The sequence below is a fragment of the Sorex araneus genome, chromosome 6 (assembly GCF_027595985.1).
Source record: "Sorex araneus isolate mSorAra2 chromosome 6, mSorAra2.pri, whole genome shotgun sequence".
NCBI lineage: Eukaryota > Metazoa > Chordata > Mammalia > Eulipotyphla > Soricidae > Sorex > Sorex araneus.
Window position 1 is genome coordinate 4,895,692 of NC_073307.1, and position 22,412 is coordinate 4,918,103.

Sequence of the window (22,412 nt, forward strand, 5' to 3'; positions counted from 1 at the left end):
TATACTTCATACCTCCCCCACCGAGTCCCCAGAGGGTGGTAGTTAACCCCGTTTCCTCTCACAGGCCTCATCTGCTTCTTCTCTCTACAACAGCTGCTGTTCTAGGTTATTCTCCAGGTGGTTTGTTTCTTCCACCTCAATCTTTGATATCCTCTGCAGGCCGGAGCCATGGCTCAAAGGGCCTGAGTGGGGGCTGATCCCTGGGGCTGTGTGGTCCTGGGCAACACCTGAGTGAGCACTGTGCACCGAGCACCAGCAGCACCTGATCTGACCCCAAAACCAAGCAGCCAAACAATCCCGAACCCCAAACAACGACGAATCCCCTGGCAGAGAAAGGCTTGGACACTTTTCTAGTAAAATATTTCGGGCTCATCTCTTATTTTATTATAGCTTATAAATATACTTATAAATTATTAGAGTTCACATTTCAAGGCACTGCGCCTCCCAGATCTCCCGGGTTCAGGGAACGGTTGTACTTTGTTCTCTCATTTTAAACATTAAACACGAGCAGTGGAAGAGCCAACTCAACACGCGCGGTGACGCTTAGATCGAGTGGGATCATTTCGTACATTCAGAAGTGTCATGAGGAATTAGGGGGGAGACTAAGCTAATCACACCGGCATCGCCTCAGCATCACCCGCTTCCTGCCTACGTCTCATTCAGCTTCTACTCGCCCGTCTCAGTGGAGAGCGCGAGCGGGCAGCCAGCCTGGCCCGTGCCTCGTCAGAAACGCTGGCGCCTCATGTCTTGAGCCTTTTGCTGACCAGTGGGCGTTTGTCTGCACACAGCCCGTTTCTCTTCCGGCCGGAGTTGTCCTTGGGGTCCCTTGTGCTGTCACCGTGCAGTTCTTCACTGGGCAACTGCAAGACAGAGGCAGAGGTGAGGCCACGGTGCCCTGTGGGGCCGCCTCGCTGGTGCTTCCCTGACACCCCCAAAGTGAGGTCAACCCAGGGCCTGGGGCTCTAGGACAGAATTTCAGCGACAAGGGCGCCAACGTGGCCGGATCGGAGCTGGGATCTCTGATCTCTGCCTTCCCGCCGCCGGCTCCGTCCTGGGTCCCAGAGCAGCAGCTATTCCGGTCGCGAAGGCAGGACTGATTTGTCCGACCGCCCTGAGCTGCTCCGAGGGGGCAGAGCAGCCCCACGCGTGAGTGATCTCCCGGCCAGCCCGAACATTTCTAAATCGGGACTTTGCTGAGTGCTTGACACCCGCGGGCACCGGGTGTTCCTTGATGCGCTGGAGTCACAAGCAACACATTATGCAACGGGGTAATATGCGACCTCATGGGGGTGTTGGTCTTTCTGTTCCCGGGATGGGGCCCTTTCTCACACCCGGGGCCGCGCAGGGCAGGAAGGGGAAGGGGCTGGGCTGGAAGCACATCAGACGCCCAAACTAGGCCAGTGGGTGCTAGCCGGTCCGCCTCCATGCGGGGTCTCGGGAGACCCCCTCCCCCACCTGCTGAGGCCTCTGCAGACTCCAGAGAACTGGGGCGGGACTGGCACTCTCAGCAAGGAGCGCTGGACATCAGACACCGAAGCCTGGCTGTTTGAGGCCCCCCCGGCCCGGGACCTCACCGCTTCTCTCTGTCTGCGCTCTGGAAATGAGTCTCTAAGAGTGGCTCTCTGTTGCTTTGAAACTCCCCAGTGCCTGCCCGTTTTCGACTAGGAGTAAGATACAGGCTCTTACCTTGGCCTTGGAGGCGGCGTTCTCAGAGATCACGCTTCCAGCCTGGGCCCCGAGGGTTTCTTCCAGCGCTAGAGCCGGGAAGTGATCAAAAGGGACAACGGGTTAAATAAAACACATAAATAAAAAGAAGACAGAGGTGAGGGGTTGGGGGTGTGCAGGATCAACACCCTGACGTGCTCGGGGAGGTGAATCTGCTCACACACTGCATCGCTGCTAAAATCGCTGCCTTTACCCCTTGCCCAGGCAGCATTTCCACACCCAGCACCGGCCCCCGTGGGGGTCCGCATCAGACCACGCTGGCCGGAGGCTGAGGACGGCAGAGGCACCGTGGGCCTTGGGGAGACTGTTACCTCCAGGGAGCCGGCACCCCCAGGTGGAGGTTCTCTCTCGGGAGCCCGTCGGGACCCCATCTGTCTCCCCTTGTGCCTCTCCGGGTCCTCACCGGGATTTAAACCCCCTTTCCCCCTGGACCTGGCGTTTACAGCCGTGTGACGTGCCCCGACAATTAGCCTTTACAGGCCGCAGCTGGCCTGCTCCGCCCGGCCCGTAGTCTTCATCCCGAGGAGATTCTTTGCTTCTCCTCAGGACTGGGCGCAGATGTGACGCCCACTGAAGTGGCAGCTCCAGCCTCCGCCCTTGCTCCCAGCAGGTCTGGGGTCTGGAGGACACGCGGGTGTGAGGCGTGTTCATTGTCCAGGCCCACGGGGCGGGTCACACGCTGCAGAGGCTGATGTCGATTCCCGAGCATTAGGGGTCAGGGATATGCTAAGTTCCCTCCCGACTTCTCAGCCTTCACTTAGCCCCCGACTGACTGACGAGGGGCAGAGAAGCTGAATCTCAAAGCGTCAGCGACGGGGGCCTGAGCGATGCATGGCAGGGAGGGCGTTTGCCTGGCACACAGCCGACCCGGGTTCAATCCCCGGCATCCTCAGATGGTCCCCGGGAGTCAGCCCTGAGCACAGCCGGGTGTGGCCCCTAAACCAACCCGCCCAGGGCCCGTCTGCAATAGCACAATGAGCGAACATTCCAGAACGCTTTCTCTGCTCCAACTTGGTCTGACACGGATTTGCCTTCTAACCTCTCTATTAGTCAGAACAAAAACATAAGTGAGCTTAATCACAAAATACAGGCCAGAAGAAAGAGAACTTCCGTCAACAGTCCGTAACTCTAAACAGCAAAAAAAGTCCTGAAGAAGGGCTGGAGTGATAGCACAGCGGGTAGGGCGTTTGCCTTGCACGCGGCTGACCCGGGTTCGAATCCCAGCATCCCATATGGTCCTCTGAGCACCGCCAGGAGTAATTCTTGAGTGCAGAGCCAGGAGTAACCCCTGTACATCACTGGGTGTGATCCAAAAAGAAAAAAAAATCCTGCAGAGTTGTGCTGGGGAGAGGCGGCTGGCTGGGAAGCTGGGGATTCCTGTTTCAGACGGTTCCTGGGCTGGAGGCCCGTGATGGAGGTGCCACCCACCCGCCACTGATCCGGGAGGGCAATGGTCGGCGTCACACACGCTACAGAGCTCAAAGTGAAGACAAAGAGTGAGCATTGAGTCCGGGTTTCGTCAGTAAAGACTTAAGATCTGGAGTCACGTGAATTTGAGAAACTGACTTTTAAACTTTTTTTTTTTTTTTAATACAGATGCAATAATACAAGACTAACACCTAAGGACAGTAGAGATAAGGGCCAGGAGGGTCACACCATGGTTTGGAACTGGCCCCAGGTGCTGGGGGAGAAGGCAGTTGGGATGGGGAAGGGATCACTAAGTCAATGATGGTCGGAGGGTTCGCCCGGGATGGGAGATGCTGAAAGTAGACTCTGGACCAAGCACGATGGCCTCTGAGTATCTGTATTGCAAACCATGATGCCCCAAAGTAGAGAGAGAGTAGGAAGGATGGTGCCTGCCACAGAGGGAGGGAGCGGGGTGGGGTGGGGGTGGCAGGTGGGACACCGGGAGCAGTGGTGGTGGGAAATGTGCACTGGTGGAGGGACGGGTGCTGGAGCACTGTATGACTGACACGTAATCATGCAAGTTTGTAACTGTATCTCACGGTGATCCAATAAAACTTCCTAAAAAAAGATACAGATGCCAGACAGGTGTCTGCCCACTGGGCCACCTCTGTGGCCCCGCGTCCTGGTTGACCCGGGCGTCCCCGCCGTCCTTTCCTCTCTGTCCTCTGCCCCGAGTCCCGAGCACACCGCACTAGCCACGGTCAGTCCCGCCCTCCCCCACACGGTCTCCTCGCACGCCCCGTCATGCACCAGCTGGCCGGTGCGGGGTGGGCAGGCGGCCTCTGGGCACTGACCGGTCAGGATGGCGTCCAGCTGGTCCACCATGAACGTGGCGTCGTCCTGCGTGAAGCACATGGGCGGCTTGATCTTCAGCACGTTGCGGTGCGGGCCGTCGGCGCTGATGAGCACCCGGCCCTCCTTCATCCTGGGCGGCGGGGGAGCGCGGGGAGGGTTAGGAAGCTTCCGGAACAGCAGCAGCGCCGCCGGAGACACAGCAGGCCTCGGACTCTGTCTGCGGCTCTGGAGGAAGGGAGCAGGCGGGTGGGGCGGGGGGGGGCGCTCACCTGTAGATGACGTGCTGGGCCTCGGCCGTGGCGGGGGTCCTCGCCTGACGGTCCTTCACCAAGTCGATGCCAACGAAGAGGCCGAAGCCCCTGCGGGGCGAGAAGGGAAGAAGGAGCTGGGACAGAATTGCTCACGAGCACTGTGCTGGCCAGAAAACGAGCCCCGGCCACAGGCTTGAGCTGACACTGGGTCCCTCTAGGACCGAGTTTACTGGCCCAGTGCTCACAGCGGTTTCTAGTTTGTGAGCCAGTTAGCATATATTATCTGGGTTCCCCCTCCCCACTCCTAGTTTATAAAAGATTGAAAAAACAAACAAACATTCGCAGGCCCTGGAGGGAGAGTACAATGGGTAGGGCACTGGCCTTGCACATGGTTGACCCGGGTTTGATCCCCAGCACCCCAGAGGGCCCCCCAAGCCTCCCTGAGCTCTGCCAGCTGTGGCCCCCCAAAACAGAAGAAAAAATCAAGACCACCTAAAACATTTCCATGCTATTAGTCTCTGAGCTATCAATGATCAACCATCACATACATTTCCGGGACAGCATCTACGATAAGTTTAACGGAGACATTGGAGTCACTTAGAAAGTTCTTCACTCCATCATTTGGGAGCTGAAGTTATTCCAGTTGGAAAAAAAGTCAGGAAATACAGGTGGTCAAATATCAGCAGTGGTGACATCTGGTTCTGGGTTAGAGTAATTTGAGGGCCGGGAGCCAGCATAAAGGGCTGGCGCATGTGCTTCGCATGGAGAAGGCCCAGGTTCGAGCCCCAGCACCACATTGTCTCCTGAGCACTGCCGGGAGCGAGTCCCCCAGCAACCCACATCCCCATACCTGCAGTTCACGAGCACTGTCCCATGAGGCCCTGAACCCTCCCCTCAACAGAATAAGGATTTGTTTTCTATCCTTACTCGCATGTCCTTTACTTTGAACGTGTAAGTCAAAAGACCACGCCGTTCATCTGGAAAAGTGGCAAGACAACGTTTTTGCTCGAGTTACCTGATATCGCCTATGAGGGGGTGCTTCGCCTTCTGCTTATTCAGCAGCTCTAGGAGGTAGTTTCCCACTCTCGTAGCATTTCCCTGGAGGTCTTCATTTTCGATGATATCCAGGACCGCAAGGCCAACAGCAGAAGATACTGGATTTCCTCCATACTTCACATAAAATGAGAAACCGAAATAGTTGAATTAGCGGTCTTTCACATTTATAGACATCTTAATTCATACACGAACAAGATACAACCTCAAATTTTCTCTTGTGATATTACTGACCTAGATTTAGAATAATTTTATTTGTTCGGGCGTGCTTAAAGCTTCATTCCGGGGGCTGGAACAATAGCACAGCGGGTAGGACATTTGCCTTGCAAGCGGCTGGCCCAGGCTCGATTCCTCCACCCCTCTCGGAGAGCCCGGCAAGCTACTGAGAGTAGCTCGCCCGCATGGCAGAGCCTGAAAAGCTACCCGTGGCGTATTCTATATGCCAAAAACAGTCACAACGAGTCTCACAGTGGAGACGTTACTGGTGCCCACTCGAGCAAATCGATGAGCAATGGGATGGTAGTGACAGTGACAGATATTACTGACCTAGACTTAGAATAATTTTATTTGTTCAGGCATGCTTAAAACTTCATTCCAAACCATATTCTCCAGGCTGAATAACTGGTTGGACTATCAGGGAATGTACCGCATCACCCAAAACAACAGACATTATATCAGGAGTTAAGGTTTCAGACTGTGGTTCGGCATGAGAAGCAGAGGCACCCTCTCTCCGGCAGTTGTGTGAAAGTAGGTAAGTAAATAATTTTTCCCCCAAACAATTTGTTTTTAGATTTGAATCTTACTTTTAACTGTGACGAGTCTTCTGATACATATTGCACAGATTACTATAGTTTATCCAACCTGAAAGTTTATGATCTTGGTGGGATAAACCAAGAAAATAAAATTTTTCCCATGATAAAAATTTAGCATCTCTAGGAGGGAGCGATAGAACAGTGGGAAGGGTGTTTGTCTTGCAAGTGGCCGACCCAGGTTCTATCCCCGGCATCTCCTATGGTCCCCTAAGCACCACCAGGAGTAATTACTGAGTGCAGAGCCAGGACGAATCCCTGAGCATTGCTGAGTGTGACCCAAAAAGTAAAAAAAAAAAAAAAAAAGTAAAGAAAAGAAAAAGAAAATTAGTGACACTTATACTGATAATGCCAACCCATCGCAACAATTTGGAAATATTTTTTGTTGTTGTTGTGCTATTTGGGTCACACCTGGCAATGCACAGGGGTTACTCCTGGTTCTACACTCAGGAATCACCCCTGGCGATGCTTAGAGGACCATATGGGATGCTGGGAATCGAACCCGGGTCGGCCGCTTGAAAGACAAACGCCCTACCCACTGTATTATTGCTCCAGCCCCTGGAAATATGTTTGAACTTCAATGTAACACAAACACCATCACGTTCGTGGAATATCCTAACCGAGAGGCTAGCAGGGCTTCGTCTCTCATTAGAACAACGAAAAGGGGCGTTGTAGGGGCTGGAGAGATGCTGGTGGGCCGAGCACAGGCTGCCCACGCAGGGGGCCACGATCAAGCCTGGCCCTGGTGTGGTTCCAGAAACCAAAATGAGCACTTAGGAAAGAAGAAGATGAAAACTCTAGGTAGACCAAAGTTTGGGTAGGCTCCTGGGGTGGTTCCTGGAAATAATGAGCTGAATTCTTTTCTGGGGTGGGGGTGGGACTGGGCCACACTTGGTTTTTTTTTGGGGGGGTCACACCCGGCGATGCACAGGGGTTACTCCTGGCTCTGCACTCAGGAATTACCCCTGGCCGTGCTCAGGGGACCATATGGGATGCTGGGATTAGAACCCGGGTCGGCCGCGTGCAAGGCAAACTCCCTACCTGCTGTGCTATCGCTCCAGCCCCCTGGGCCACACTCGGTAGTGCTCACGTGTGACATAACGCGGCTTCAGTCTGCTCAGTGGTTACTCCTGGAACTGCTGGGGCCAAACCCAGGCAAGCGCCTTAGTCCCTCTACTATCTCCCTGGCCCCAGGAGCCTTTGTCCTGACACAGCCGAGCAGCGGAGGAGCGTTAGTCACCTTTCCCTCTCAGCATCCACCTGGAGACGGACATTTACCGTGTTGAAATACTCCATGCCAGAGCTGCAGAAGGCTTCGGCGATTTCCTTGGTTGTTACCACGCACGCCATTGGGTGTCCGTTGCCCATTGGTTTTCCCAAGGTGACGATGTCTGGGACGAAGTCCTCGCCGTGCATCTGGAAGCTCCAGAAGTGTTTTCCGACTCGGCCGAAGCCCACCTGAACCTCATCAGCTATAAACACGCCCCCTGCGGCACGAACATACCTGCAAAGCAGAACCAGAGTGGCGTGCTTGCGCGTCAGAGAGAGCCCACGCTGCCCGCAGACACAGACTCTGCAGGGCTGGAAGTGACCCGGAGCCTGCAGCTTTGTTGAAGTCCCAAGGCTCACCCCTGCCCGAGACATCTATGGCTCTGAGAGAGAGTCACCAAGTGCCCAGCGTAGAGAGAATCTACCCAGTTCCTGTTCCTGCTGCTCAAGGAAGCCAGACGGTGCTGGCTCGAAGCGGGAAAAGAAAGAAGTGAACGGGGCACTTGTTTCAGTGGGATTCGTCTTCGAATGTGTGCAAACTTGTGAAGCTCGGGATCAGCCAATTGGAGAAAAGATGGGACGGGGCGTGGGTGGGAGCAGAATGACACGTCTTAACCCTTTATTTGCTGATTCTTGGAAAAGTGACCAAGTCTCAGGAGTCTGGGGGTGGTGAGCACTTTGAAGTGAGTTTTGGGGCTTTTATGGGGGGCACACCCAGCACTGCTCAGGGCTTCCTGTCAGTGTTGGGGGGACCATATGTGGTGCCGGGGATCAAGCTGGGGCTGGCCACGCGCAAAGCAAGCTCCTTAAATCCTCTACTGTTTCTCTGGCCGAAAGTTGCATTTTCTTTTTCTTTTTTTATACTTTTTTTGGGGGAGGTCACACCCGGCGATGCTCAGGGGTTACTCCTGGCTCATGCATTGAGGAGTTACTCCTGGCAGTGCTCAGGGGACCCTATGGGATGCTGGGAATCGAACCCGGGTTGGCTGCCTGCAAAGCAAATGCCCTGCCCGCTGTGCTATGGCTCCAGCCCGGCTTTTTGGTTTGAATCAGCCAGTGCGGTGACCGCTGTGCTCCCGGCAGCTGCCACAGTGCCCTCCCGTCTGCCGAGGAGCCCGCGTAGGTACGTACTCCGCCACTTTCTGGAAGTAGCCCGTGGGCGGGATGACTTGTCCACCGCAGCTCTGCATGGACTCGGCAATAAAGGCAGCGATCTGCGCGAGAGAAGAGGGCGTCGGGCCCGCTGGGGCGTTTGCTCCGTAGCGGGTTATTTCAAAAGTGGCCTGGGAGGACCTGTGGCAAATGGCAAATGAGGCCATTGATTGAAAAACAAAAAGATAGAAGATGCTGGGACTGGCCAGACACTGGCCTGGCGTGTGGCTGACCTGGCTTTGACCCCTGGAGTCCAGGAGTGGCCCCTGAGCACAGCCTGGTGGGCCCCAAACAACAGCAAAGATGTCCCCATGCTGAGAAGCAACAGAGCTGGACATTCGCGCTCCAAATTCTTGGTATCAGGAAAACCCTAAATTTCCATAGTTCACGTAACAGGCTGACCCCGTGCCGCAGCGGGTGTTCATGAAGCCGCGGCCCCGCGGGGCCACCTGCCGGGCCATTCCGCACGGTCACCACGAACGTCCACTCATCGGATCAGTCTGAGATGAGGCTCTGGAGGACTCGGTCCTCAGTTTCCCCTTCCCACGAAGCCTTTCGCTGGTGGAGGCTTGTGGATAAGACAGAGCTTGCCTTGGGGGTGAGCCCCGGGGGTTTCCCGTCCACCTGGCACCCTCGGTCTGCAGCTCCCCTCCCTTCCCTGTTCCCTGCCGTCCTTGCCAGCTGGGTGCCAGGGAAGCTCCTTCTCAGCCCAGCCACCTGCTGTCCGCCCCGGGGCAGCGGCACCAGAAGTGCCAGCCCGGAGGGCAGGGCCGGCTCCTTCTGGGCTGAGCACGGAACCTTGTCAGGGAGAACAGTAGCGTGTGGCCCCTCTGCCCTTCCCGGCTCTGACACGGACCCGGGGCTCCTCAGCTGGAACGACTTCTCCTGGGCCATATTGTTTGGGGGCCCACCTGGGCCTTCCACAGCAAAGCCCCTGCCCCAGAACCCCCCTCAGTGCCTCTCCCTCCCCCGAGGGGCAGAGTCCACTGTCCCCTGGGCAGGAACCAACAAGGCTGTTAGTCTGAATGGGCCTAGTGTTCGCATTTCCAGAAGTTTTTTGGGTTGTGTGTGTGTGTGTGTGTGTGTGTGAGAGAGAGAGAGAGAGAGAGAGAGAGAGAGAGAGAGAGAGAGAGAGAGAGAGAGAGAGAAAGAGAGAGAGACAGAGAGAGAGACAGAGAGAGAGACAGAGAGACAGAGACAGACAGAGACAGAGACAGAGAGAGACAGGCAGACAGAGACAGAGAGACAGAGACAGAGACAGAGAGACCCAAAGGTGTGCTCAGGGTTTATTCCTGGCTCTGTGCTCAGGAATCACACCTGGTGGGACTTGGGGGACCATCTGGGGTGCCATTGATTGAATTCGGGTCAGTTGGGTCCAAGGCTAGTGTCCTACCCACCATACTATCTCTTCAACCCTCTAAATGAGGAGAGTTTTATGATAGAGCTAGAATGATGCGCTTTGGAAATACAATCCAGTCGAACATGTATCCAGAGAACAGAAAAGGAATTTGGATCGACTCCTGGCCACCTCTCCAGTGTGTCACAGTAGTTCCGATCCATTTCACAACAGACGCCAAAGTATTTCCCAGTCTGGGCACACAAACCTTCCTCCCGCCCTTCTGCGCCTCGTCAATGATCTTCTTCACTTCATCTGCGTAAGCACTGGCGGGGTCCGGGTGGTCTTCTCTGTACTTCCCTCGGTAGGTATCGGGAGTCGGCGCCTGAACACGGCAGGGGACACAGCGTCTCAGGATTTATCTCTTTGGTGCACAAACTCCTAAGTGCCTCTGGGCTGGTTTTTGGCTTAACCATGCCGAATTCTGAGAGCACGAAAATCTTTGTACTCTCCGTCCCTTACTGCTTCATTCAAATTCCAATCAGCACGTTTGTTCACTGCTTTGAAATTTGCAAGGAAGGGAAACGATATTAATATTCCCTTCTTCATTTTGTTTGTTTTGGGGCCATGCCCGGTTGGTGCTCAGGGGATTGTGCAGTGCCAGGGACTGACTCCAGGCCCCCTGCACACAGCACATGCTCTGGCCTCTTGAGCTATTTCTCTGGCCCTCTACTAATATTTCTATTTTTTTTCCTTTTTGGGTCACACCCAGCGATGCTCAGGGGTTACTCCTGGCTTTGCACTCAGGAATTGCTCCTGGCAGTGCTTGGGGGACCATATGGGATGCCGGGGATCGAACCCGAGTCGGCTGCGTTCAAGGCAAATGCCCTACCCGCTGTGCTATCGCTTTGGTCCAATATTTTTGTATTGAGAACAGACCCATAATACCCTGTTGTGACAAACTATGAACATTGAGGAAAGAAGAGATGCCTTAACACTATCCAGATCATGAACTTTCAAAAAAAAGCACTGGTGGTGGTCTGTGGTGTGTGTACGTGGTATGTGAGAATGTGTGTGTGTGTGTGTGTTTGTGTGTGTACACGTGTGCTGAGATGTGCCTCAGTCAGCAGAGCGCCTAGTTAACAAATGTGAGAGGCCTTTGGGTACAATCTCCAGCACTACAGAAATGTAAGGTCTGCCAGGGGCCGGAGCTAGAGTAAAGTGGGTAGTATGCGTGCCTTGCATGCGGCCAACCCATGTTTGATCCCTGGTACCTGGTATGATTCTGTCAAGAATGATCCCTGCATGCAGGGTCAAGAGTAAGCCCTGAGCACCACTGGGTGTGGCCCCCAAACAAACAAACAAACAAACAAACAAAAATAAATAAATAAAGGTCTACCAATCCCCACTACAAACACAATCATACAAACTTAATACAAACACAGTTTGATTTCAAGACAGTCACACATGCTTCATTCAACTCTGAATTGATATTAGCAGTAGAAAAACTAACCGAAGATCAAGAGGCAAGAAGTGGGACGCCCGCCCAGGAGGGGAAAGGTATTTCTCTCTCTCTTGCCTCTCCCTTTCCGGGGATGAAGGGCGTGGGGACCGCCATATTATGACGACCACAGATGGGGCTTACAAGCTTGCAATGATCCAATATCCGGAAGAAATCTCCCTGGACTTAGTTGTTCAAGTACAGAAAATCCAAAACTGAGTGGCCGCTACTGCGGCCGCGCGACCTCATTTCTCTTCACAACAGGTCTGACTCTAGTGGGGTACTCCTAACAATAATGGTGAGGTTTGTGTTGAAATACTGAATGTAACCAAAGTAAATAGAAAGTAAAGTGAAATTTATCAGTTACAAGGCGGGGTGGGGGGGTGCGGGGGTGGGCGGGATGGGAGGTGTACTGTGGTTGTTTTTTGGTGGTGGGATATGGACACTGGTAAAGGGATGGTTGTTTCAGCATTGTATGACTAAGACTTAAGCCTGAAAGCATTGTAATTTTCCACATGGTGATTCAATAAAATAAAATTCTTATTAAAAAAAAGAAGTGGGAGTGGTGAAGATGAATGTGCCACAGTGGGGCTCGTGGGTGGAGTGAAGACCTCACCCTGTCCTTACCTACTTCTTTGTTTGTTCTTATCAGGTCACACAGTTCCTGAGAATTTCATTTCATTTCAGTGAACAGAAAGAGTTGGACTGTCACTAATTTCTCTTCCGGGAACAATTTCCTGATTCTTGGATTCCAAGATACTCACCACGTGCACAAATTCCTTCTTGGCATCTTTGCCTTTCCGGAATTTATATGGGCTAATTTCAATTAAAGACGTCAGGTGACCGTGGTAAGCGCTGGGAAGATAAAGAAGAATCACACAAATTACTAAGGAAGACACAAAATAGATGGTTCTGGGAAGGGGCAATGCTGGTGGGTTGGTGTCAGAATATTAAATGTAATACATCATGAACAACTTTATAAAAATAAATACACTGGTGGAGTCACAAAAGAAAAAAAACACCCAAACAAGCAAACAAAAAAATAAATACAAATTAAAAAGAAGGAACAAAATAGAATTTTTTGTTTACGAGCTTAGGAAAAATACTTCACATCATTCAACACTGATGCCAGATCTCACTTCCTGGAATATAATTTTCATGGTAATTCTGGCCATAGGCTGGAGCGATAGCACAGTGGGTAGGGCATTTGCCTTGCATGCAGCTGACCTGGGTTTGATTCCTCTGTCCTGCTCAAGCTACTGAGAGTATATCCTGCCCGCACGGCAAAGCCTGGCAAGCTACCCGTGGCATATTCAGTATGCCAAAAACAGTCTCACAATGGAGACATTACTGGTGCCCGCTCAAGCAAATAGATGAGCAATGGGATGACAGTGATACAGTGGATTCTGGCCATGTGATTTGTTCAGCTCTCCTTATCCCCTGAAGTAGCACTGTAACACTGTCATCCCATTGTTCATTGATTTGCTCGAGCAGGCACCAGTAACGTCTCCATTGTGAGACTTGTTGTTACTGTTTTTGACATGTCAAATACGCCACAGGTAGCTTGCCAGGCTCGCACAGCCTGTGCTCCAGGCCTGGAGCCATCGCAGCTCTCTTTTTGAAAATGCCTGATTAATTTTTGACTTCACTGGCCCCCGCCAGGGCAGCCCTGGGCATGTGGGTGCAGATGCCCTGCAAGGGGTCCCGGCCTCTCCGCCCATGTTCCCATCTTAACTCCTTCCCCTGGTGCTTCGTGGTCGCCTGTATGTGGAGTAGCTCCCGGGGGCTCGGCCTTCACTGCACTCTGGCAGGGGGTCCTCGGGGCTGGGGGAGCCCAAGGGTCACTCCCAACCGTGCTGGAGACTGACCAGGCCAGCAAAATAAGTACCGTAGCTCCTGCGCTGTTTCTCCAGCCCTCGGCTGCATCTTAGAAATCTCTGCAGAACATTGTTTCAGATGTCAGTTCCCCGGGTTTCTTCCCAGACCCGTTCAAGAGAATCTCGGGGCTGGAGCAATAGTATTGTAGGAAGGCTCTGGCCTTGCACGCGGCCAACCCGGGTTTGATCCCTGGCAAGTCATAGAGCCTCCCCCCCGCACCCCCCCCCCAGCCTGCCAGCAGGGACCCCTGAGTGCAGAGCCAAAAGGAAATCCTGAGCACTGCCGGGTAGGGTTGAAAAAAAGGAGAGAGACAGAGTGAGAGAGAGAGTGAGAGAGAGAGAGAGGGAGGGAGGGAGGGATGAGAGAGAGTGATGGAGAGAGAGAAAGAGAGAGTGAAAGAGGGAGAGAAAGAGCGAGGGAGAGAGAGAGGGAGAGAGAGAGGGAGAGAGAGGGGGGAGAGAGAGGAAGAGGGAGAGGGAGAGAGAGAAGGGTGGCAGGAGGAGGTAGAGGGGGGAGTGTGAGAGGGAAAGAGAGGGAGAGAAAGAGGTGGGAGGAGGAAACAGAGAGGGGGAGAAAGGGAGTGAGAGGGGGAGAGAGAGAGGAAGAGAGACAGAGAGAGAGAGACAGAGAGAGAGACAGAGAGAGAGAGAGAGAGAGAGAGACAGACAGAGAGAGAGAGAGAGAGAGAGAGAGAGAGAGAGAGAGAGAGAGAGAGAGAGAGAGAGAGAGAGAGAATGAATCTTGATCTCTGTGTGCAGAGTCCGGGGCACTGAAATCAAACATGCAGAACAACTCGCCCGCGTGCCCTGGAAACCAGCGGACCAACCGGGCGAGCACCGCCACCGAGTGTTGGCATCTGCCCCGAAACAACAACAAAGGAAGGGAAAGGGGAAATTTACATAAGGGAAAATCACAGAAATAATAGAGCTGAAGCTGCAAACTGGCTAAGCACTATGAACAGGCCAGAGTGGCAGGACAGTCGGGCCTGGGACGGTGGACGAGGCTCAGGGGCCGGCCTGAGATCATTCCCGGAGCCATACATGGTCTCCTGAGCACTGTCAAGAGTGCTCCCTGAGCACAGTCAGGAGCAAGCGCTGAGCACTGTCAAGAGTACTCCCTGAGCACAGTCAGGAGCAAGCGCTGAGCACTGCCAAGAGTGCTCCCTGAGCACAGAGTCAGGAGCAAGTGCTGAAGCACTGCTAGCTACTCTCCCCCCACCACACACAAAATAATCCAAAAATATACATATATGTAAACGGGCAATTATTGGGAGCGAAGTCAACAGTACTAGCTATACAGAGAGACAAACTCATCACTTACAAAGTACAAATTTGAACACTGATACCATTTCATACTGGGCCAGTCATGAAAGGAGCTAGAGAGACCGTGCAGGGGTGCGGCCCCTCCCTTGCATGTGGGCGCACCCACAGCACAGAGTCTCGAGTAGCCCCTGAGCGCCACCGGGCACGGCCCCATGTGCCCACCCCCCCAAATGAGAGGAACTAGCTGAGAACGGCTGCTGGTGGGTTGGGGCGGAGAGGGGAGACGGGCCTGCAGCCGAGGAGGGCGGGAGCTGGTGCCGCAGTCAGAGCCCTGGGCTAGGCCCTGCCCCCTCTGGGCGTCACCCCCCAGTACCACCAATCATGGCCATGAAACAAAGTGCCACCAGCCCCTGGGGAGCCCTCTGCTCCAGGACTTACTGGTCAAGGGTGATGACATCTTGGTGACCTCTGAACTGGCGAGCCAGGCGTAAGGCTAGGTCATTGGCTTCAGAGCTAGTGAGATAACCGAGAGGAGAGACAAAGTGAACACAGCTCATATAGAAATGGATACACACACACACACACACACACACACACACACACACACACTATGGAATACTATGCAGCTGTCAGCAATGATGAAATCATGCAATTTGCTGCAACATGGGTGCAACTGGAAGACATCATGTTACATGAAGCAAGCCAGAAGAAGAAGGATAAACACGGAAGACATCACTTATAGGTGGAATTTAGAGTGGTTGGATGAGGAAACGCAATGGCTTAAAGGTGGGACGCCTAGACCGCCCTTGGCCCCAGAGTCTAGGAAGAAGGAAAGACAGTGAGCGAATGGGTGGTGGGTCGGGAGAAGAGACAGATGACGAGCAATGGGGTACAAGGGTCTGTTAAGGAGTGATAGAAATAAATAACCAAACCAGCCTCAGCAACATTGAAATCAGGACACCCAAGCTTCAAAGACCAAACTTAAAAAAGGTGCTTGTCAAGATGGCAGCCTGGGGGGTGGGGGGTGGAGAGAAGGAACCTTGGAACAGTGGTGGGGGAAGCTGACGCTGGTGGCGGGCTTGGTTATAGAACATTCTATGTCTAAAACCAACTATAAATAACTTTGTGACTCATGGTGCTTTAATAAATAAAATTAAATTACTATTTATTTATTTGTGTTTTGGGCCACACCAGGTCGTTCTCAGGTGTTACTCCTGGCTCTGCACTCAGGGATCACTCTTGGTGGTGCTCCGGGAACCATATGGGATGCCAGGGATCAAATTCGGGTCAGCTAGATGTAAGGCAAATGCCCTGCCCACTGTACTATCACTCTGGCCCCGAGTAAAATAAAAATTAGAAAATAAACAAATAAAAAAGAGGGGCCGGAGTGATAGTACAGCAGGGAGGGGACTTCCCTTACACGCAGCTGACTCCAGTTCAATTCCCAGCATCCCACATTGTCCCCCAAGCACCACCAGGAGTTATCCCTGAGCACAGATCCAGGCGCTAACTCTGAGCATCACTGAATCATTGCCGACCCCGGAAAGCAAACAAAGATAATCACATTAAAAAGAGAAGATTCAATGATAGGATCAAGCACTTACAAAATTTCCTCTACAGATAATTTTATTTATTTATTTATCTTTTTGAGCCACACCCAGCGATGCTCAGGGGTTACTCCTGGCTCTGCATTCAGCAATTACTCTTGGTGGTGCTCAGGGGACCATGTGAGATGCTGGGAATTAAACCCGGGTGGGCCGCATACAAGGCAAACGCCCTACTCGCTGTACTATCACTCTAGCCCCTTATTTGATTGTTCTGGCGGTGCTCGGGGCTTCCTGCTGGCTGTCTGCTCAGGGATCTCTCTGGGAGAGAGCTCAGGGGAACATATGAGGTTCTGGGGATTAAGCCCAAGTCTCCCACTGCAAGGCAAACGCCTTACTCACTCTACCATGCCCCCAGCCCTTGCTGAGTTTTTGTTTTGTTGTTTATGTTTTATTTTGGGGTTACACCCAGAGGTGCTCGGGGCTTACTCCTGGCTCTGTGCTCAAGGATCACTCCTGGGGGGGGGTGCCGGAGCGATAGGACAGCGGGTAGGGCATTTGCCTTGCATGCGGCTGATCCAGGTTTGATTCCCAACACCCTACATAGTCCCCAGAGCACTGCCAGGAGTATTTCCTGAATGCATGAGCCAGGAGGAACCCCTGTGCATCGCCGGGTGTGACCCAAAAAGAAAAAAAAATCACTCCTGGTGGGGTTCCAACTGGGCACAGCGTGGGGTGCTGGGGCTCAACCCGGGCTCTGCCATGTACAAGGCAAGCGCTCTACCCACTGTACTATCGCTCCCTCACTGCCGTACTGCCCAGGGAGGTGACGCCTCTTCTCAGAGACGCAGCCTGGATATTTCTCATGAGGAACCCACATGTACAAGGCAAGCGCTCTACCCACTGTACTATCGCTCCCTCACTGCCGTACTGCCCAGGGAGGTGACGCCTCTTCTCAGAGACGCAGCCTGGATATTTCTCATGAGGAACCCACGTAGCCTCCTTGAGGAACGCTTAAAGCTTGGCTCTGCCCATCTCTCCCCCCAGGAAGCCCTGGGGTCCACACACCTCAGGCGTCAGCCTCTAGTTCCGGGCTCTGCCCATCAGCGACATCCCCTGCTGTGCAGCGTCGTTTCTACGACACGCTGAGGCCAGCACAGACGACATGGGCTCTCACGGGGCTGAGGCGCAGTGAACACACACGCAGTGCCCGTGTCACCGTGCTGAGCGCACAAGAAGCCGCTCTCCAAAGCGTTGCCGCTGAGCCCCCGGCCAGCATCTCGGGGAATCCAGCCAGGACGAGGTTACCCGGGGCGCACAGACGCCCGGCGGGTGGGAACGGGGACGCGGGAGGCAGGGGACGTACCCGGAATTCGTAAAGTAGCAGATGGAGAGCTCGGCCGGCAGCGTCGCCGAGAGGCGCTTGGCGTACTCCACGATGTTGTCGTGGAGGAAGCGGGAGTTGGTGTTGAGCATCTCCATCTGCCTCAGGGCCGCCTTCACCACTTCCGGGTGGCAGTGTCCCACTAGACATTCAGGAGGCAAAACCCCAGATGCCAATCACCGTCCCGGCCAGAGGAGGGAGGGGACGCTCCCAGCGCGAGGAAGAAACAAAAAACATTCAGTTCCTTTCGCTGCAGCCTCCACCCCTGCTGGGCCAGGCGGCTCTGCAAAGAGGCGCTGCTAAGGCCACTTCAGTTCTCAGGACACAGACGCAGCCGGCCCAGCCGCCCCCCTCCCCAGACACCCTGGGCGGCCCCGAGGGAGGGAGTCACCGTGGGCCACGTTGTTGATGCAGTCCAGGTACTGCTCGCCGTTCTCATCAAACATGTACTGGCCCTGCGCGCGCACGATCTTGAGGGGGTCCTCGGCAAAGAAGACTTTGCACGACGGCCTGCAAGAAGGAAGGGCAGCGTCAGTGTCTTGGGACCGCCCAGGCCTCTCCCTTCTGGCGGAAAGGAAAGCACCGAAAGGGAAGGGACACCCCTGGGTGCACTGTGTCCATCCTGGAATCCTCAGACACTGCCCCCTTTCTTAGGCTCCAGCTTGTTCTAATCAATTAGCTATGACAGCTCTGCCTACAGGTGCATAGATCAATTCTTTTTCTTTTTTCTTTTTTTTTTGCTTTTGGGCTCACCTGGCGATGCACAGGGGTTACTCCTGGCTCACGCACTTAAGAATACTCCTGGCAGTGCTCCAGGGACCATATGGGATGCTGGGACTTGAACCCGGGTCGGCCGCATGCAATGCAAACGCCCTACACACTGCTATTGCTCCAGCCTCAATTCTGACAACTCTTAATTATACAAAAGAGTAAGTCATTTTCCTTTGAGGAATTTTGTTCTATCAGGAGAAAAAAAACCCACCTGTTTTTCCTGAGGCTTACTATGTGTCAGACCAGTCATATATTACAAGCAGTGTCTCATTTAACCCTCCCACAATCAGAGGAAATAGGGTGATTGTTGCTCTTATTATTATTATTATTATTATTATTTTTTCAGGTGTGCCTATATCCAGGGGTGCTCAGGGCTTACTCTTGGCTGTGCTCAGGGATCAGCTCTGGCATGGCTCTGGGGACCATATGGGATGCTGCGGATCTGCCCATCTCTCCCCCCAGGAAGCCCTGGGGTCCACACACAAGAATTGAATCCACATAGGCTGCGAGCCAGGCAAGTGTCTTACCCACTGTACCATCTCTCTTACCTCTATCGCTCTCATTTGTATAGATGAGGAAACTGAGGCACAAGAAAAATGTAGATAACTGTTCTATCTCAAGGCTAGAGAGATAGCACAGTGGATAGGGTCCTTGTCTTGCAGGAGGCTGACCTGGGTTTGATCCCCAGCATCTCTTATGGTCCCCAGAGCACCACCAGGAATGATAATTTCTGAGTGCAGAGCCAGGAGTAATCCCTGAGCATCGCTGGGTGTGGCCCCCAAACCAACACAAACAAACACCGAATCCATTTCAGCTTAGTGAGAGAGAAAACCAGAATTGGGCTCTCCTGTCTGGCTAGGGTCCAATCTAGGGCTTCACACATGAAGTCATGTTTGAGGGGGCCAGAGAGATAGCACAGCAGGTAGGGGGGCGCTTGCTTTGCACACGGCCAACCCGGGTCAATTCCTGGCATCCCATAGGGTCCCCTGAGCCCCTCCAAGAGTGATCCCTGAGTGCAGAGACAGGGGTAACCCAGCACTGCGGGGTGTGACCCACAAACAAACAAAAAGTCATGTTTGAAAGTAGAAATTCTTCTGCGAGTCCCAAAGGCTGATTTCTTATGCTCTCTCTCCGCTTAACCTAATTTGTAAAGAAAAACAAGCACTGATAGCTAAATATAAATAATTTAGTGTGAAATATTTTGGATGCTGTTTGTTTGTTTTGGGGCCTGTGGTTGTGCTCTGGGCTTACTCCTGACTCTGCCCCCTCGTGGGGCTGGGGAGATGATATGGGGTGCAGGGCTCAAGTGTGGGTCAGCCAAGTGAAAGGCAAGAGCCCTACCCACTGCACTCTCTGGCCCTACTGTGGAGATTTTATAGAAGATCACTTGCCTGTCTTTTGTCATGTATCAAACCTTTTTGGGGGGTGGGGGGTGGGGGGAATACTTAGGGCTTACTTCAGGCTCTGTGGTTCGGGATCCTTTCTGGTGTTCTCAGGGGACATGGGTTCTGGGAACCCAACCCAAGTCAGCTGCATGCAAGGCAAACACCCTAAATAACCAAATCTCGTTATTCTTCTAGCCCTTAATCCAATCTGTTGAACATCATTTTAAAAATCAGCTGTAGTTTTGGTTATTGAATGAATGGAGTATAAATTTTAGCAGCAGTAAAGTCACAAAGAATCTTGCTTTTAGTTCTATGGACATTTAGGACCGGAAATGGAATGTGTTATTTTGTCAGCAGGTTCAATTCAAGCTCAGCTCTTCTCTTATACCTAAGAAGTTAAAATCCCGGGGCCAGAGCAATACTATAGCAGGTAGGGCGCTTGCCTTGTACATTGATGATGTGAGCTACATCTCTGGCATCCCACGCGGTCCCCTGAGCACTACCAGCAGTACTATTGCTCCGGCCCCAGGATTAACCCCTGAGCACTGCTGGGTGTGGTCTCCCCCTCCAAAAAAAAGGAAGTTAAAATTCCAAAGGAAGGGGCTGGAACGATAGCACGGAGAGTAGGGCGCTTGCCTTGCATGCGGCCGACCCGAGTTCGATTCCCAGCATCCCGTATGGTCCCCTGAGCACTGCCAGGAGTAATTCCTGAGTGCAGAGCCAGGAGTAACCCCCGTGCATTGCCAGGTGTGACCCAAAATAAGCAAAAAACAAACAAACAAAAAAAAAACACCAAAGGAAGCTTTTGCTTACAAAGCTCCAGACTTCCCTAAGGAAACCTCTCCTGCTGCTCAGACTGCAGGGAAAGTCCTTCCAGTCAAGCCATGGCTACCTTCCGCTCATATATTTGTTCTGCTCGCTCACAGATCATCACAAGTCCAGTTTCCCTGGACTCTGGTCACGGGGACTGAAACCTAACAGAAGCATCATTGGGAAAGGGGGGCTGGGAGGCTGGATGGAGGTTGTGGCCCTGGGGTGGGGGTTGAGAGTGTCCAATCCCACCTCCCTTTGCTTCTGCAAAATTCCAGGGCTGATGGCCTGAGTCCCAGCTCCCTGGGTCAGCCCCGGGTTTGCCGGGTTTGCCTATAGGAGTTCCGGTGGGACCCACCACCCCACACTCTCCCGAGGGGCCCTCAGGTACGGCCCCCAGCCCAATCCAAAGCAACCAACGGCTCCAGGCGGTCTTCAGGCGCCTCAGCCAACAGATGCCCCTTTCATTATTATTATTATTATTATTATTATTATTATTATTATTATTATTATTATTATTTTCTTCTTTTTTGGGTCGCACTCGGCGATGCACAGGGGCTACTCCTGGCTCTGCACTCAGGAATTACTCCTGGCGGTGCTCGGGGGACCATATGGGATGCCGGGGATCGAACCCGGATCGGCTGCATGCAAGGCAAACAAATACCCGCCGTGCTATCGTTCCGGCCCCCAGATGCTCTTTCCTTTCCGGTGAGCTGGGAAGTTCTCTCCTGCTACTCCACCTCCCCCCCCCCCACACCACTGCAGGGCTGTTTAATTTTCCGTAAACTTTGATTTTATCAGGGTCCAGGGCTGCTCATGGCCCGTCGTATTCATATTCACATGTACCTTTTAAAATCTCACTAATCTCGCTTGCTAGCTCGGGGTAAGACAATGTTACTCCTACTTTCCTAGAAGAGGAAATTGAAGTAATTGGACAGAGGTCACACGTAACTGGACCCGTTTCTAGGCCAAGAGCTCGGAACTGGCTTAACTGTCCACGCTCCAGAAAATTACCAAGTCCTGAGTGGCACGGCGGTGGAAAACAAGAGTGGCTTGCATTCTGAATTTGTTTTCGTTTTTTTTTTTTGGGGGGGGCACACCCAGCGGTGCTCCCTGCTTGGTGCTCACCCAAACCCCGCATACAGCCTGCACTCAGCCCATTGGGCAACCTCTCTGGTCCTGCAGTCTGGACGTCTGCCTTTTTAAAATCCAAACGAGCTGGGGAGATGGGGGGACCCGCGCCTCTCCGCTCTTAGTCCAAGAAGAAAGATCCACAGTGTCAAAATCAAAGTTTTCCTGCGCCTCCGGGGACAGATCTTTGCGCCTCCGCGTTTGGGGACAGCTCTGCGTGGGTGAGAGTCCCCCGCTCCTTCCCAGGGCCCACCCGTGGGGGGACACCTCTCTCGGCTCTGCACTTGCACCGAGCATGGGGCAGCTTTGGCGACTGGGGCGCAGCGGGAACCCCGCGGGAGCGGGTGGGGGCGGCGGGCGCGCGCGCGGGGGGCGGAGGGGGGGCGGCCCACAGGTGCAGCCACAGGTGCGGCCACGGCCCCCCGCCGGCCCCGCCGGGCTCTGCGCTCAGCCCCGGGCCCGCCGCGGCCGCGGGGACGCCTTACCCGATGTGCTTCTTCCTCAGCGCCAGGGTGTCCTGCTTGCTGTACAGCTCGCACATGGTGGCCGGCCTGGGGACCCCCTCTCCGACGCCGATGCCTGGGGTGGGACGCCCGCGCCTCCGAGGTCACTGGTGGCATCAGCTCCCCGGGGTCAGCGGCCTTTTAAGTCTTGCCCTGCCTTTGCCCTTGGCCAAGCCCCACCCCTGCGTCCCCTCCTCCGCCGGCGGTGCCTGCCCGCTGCCTCCCTGGCACGGCCCCGGCCACCCGCCAGCTCCATCCCTGCGCCCGCCGCCGCCGCCGCCGCCGCCGCTTCTCGCGGCTGCTCTTCTCTTCTTCCTAGCTGCTCCCCACAGTTCCTCCCTAGAGCACCCCCTATTTTCCTGCAAACACGCAAAAGATGGGCCCCC

General features: G+C 53.8%; 1 protein-coding gene across 1 annotated transcript; it reads right to left on the reverse strand.

Annotated features, from left to right (window-relative positions):
• Positions 1-361: 361 nt before the first annotated feature.
• ETNPPL (ethanolamine-phosphate phospho-lyase) lies at positions 362-22,212 on the reverse strand. Its single transcript, XM_055143944.1, has 13 exons — positions 22,009-22,212; positions 17,818-17,936; positions 17,409-17,568; positions 14,937-15,011; positions 12,123-12,213; positions 10,126-10,242; positions 8,501-8,583; positions 7,379-7,604; positions 5,254-5,408; positions 4,257-4,346; positions 3,987-4,117; positions 1,687-1,754; positions 362-860 (listed from the first exon to the last, which is right to left on the reverse strand). The coding sequence occupies exons 1-13, from the start codon at positions 22,062-22,064 to the stop codon at positions 741-743; spliced, it is 1,491 nt and encodes a 496-aa protein (XP_054999919.1). The 5' UTR covers positions 22,065-22,212; the 3' UTR covers positions 362-740.
• Positions 22,213-22,412: the final 200 nt, after the last annotated feature.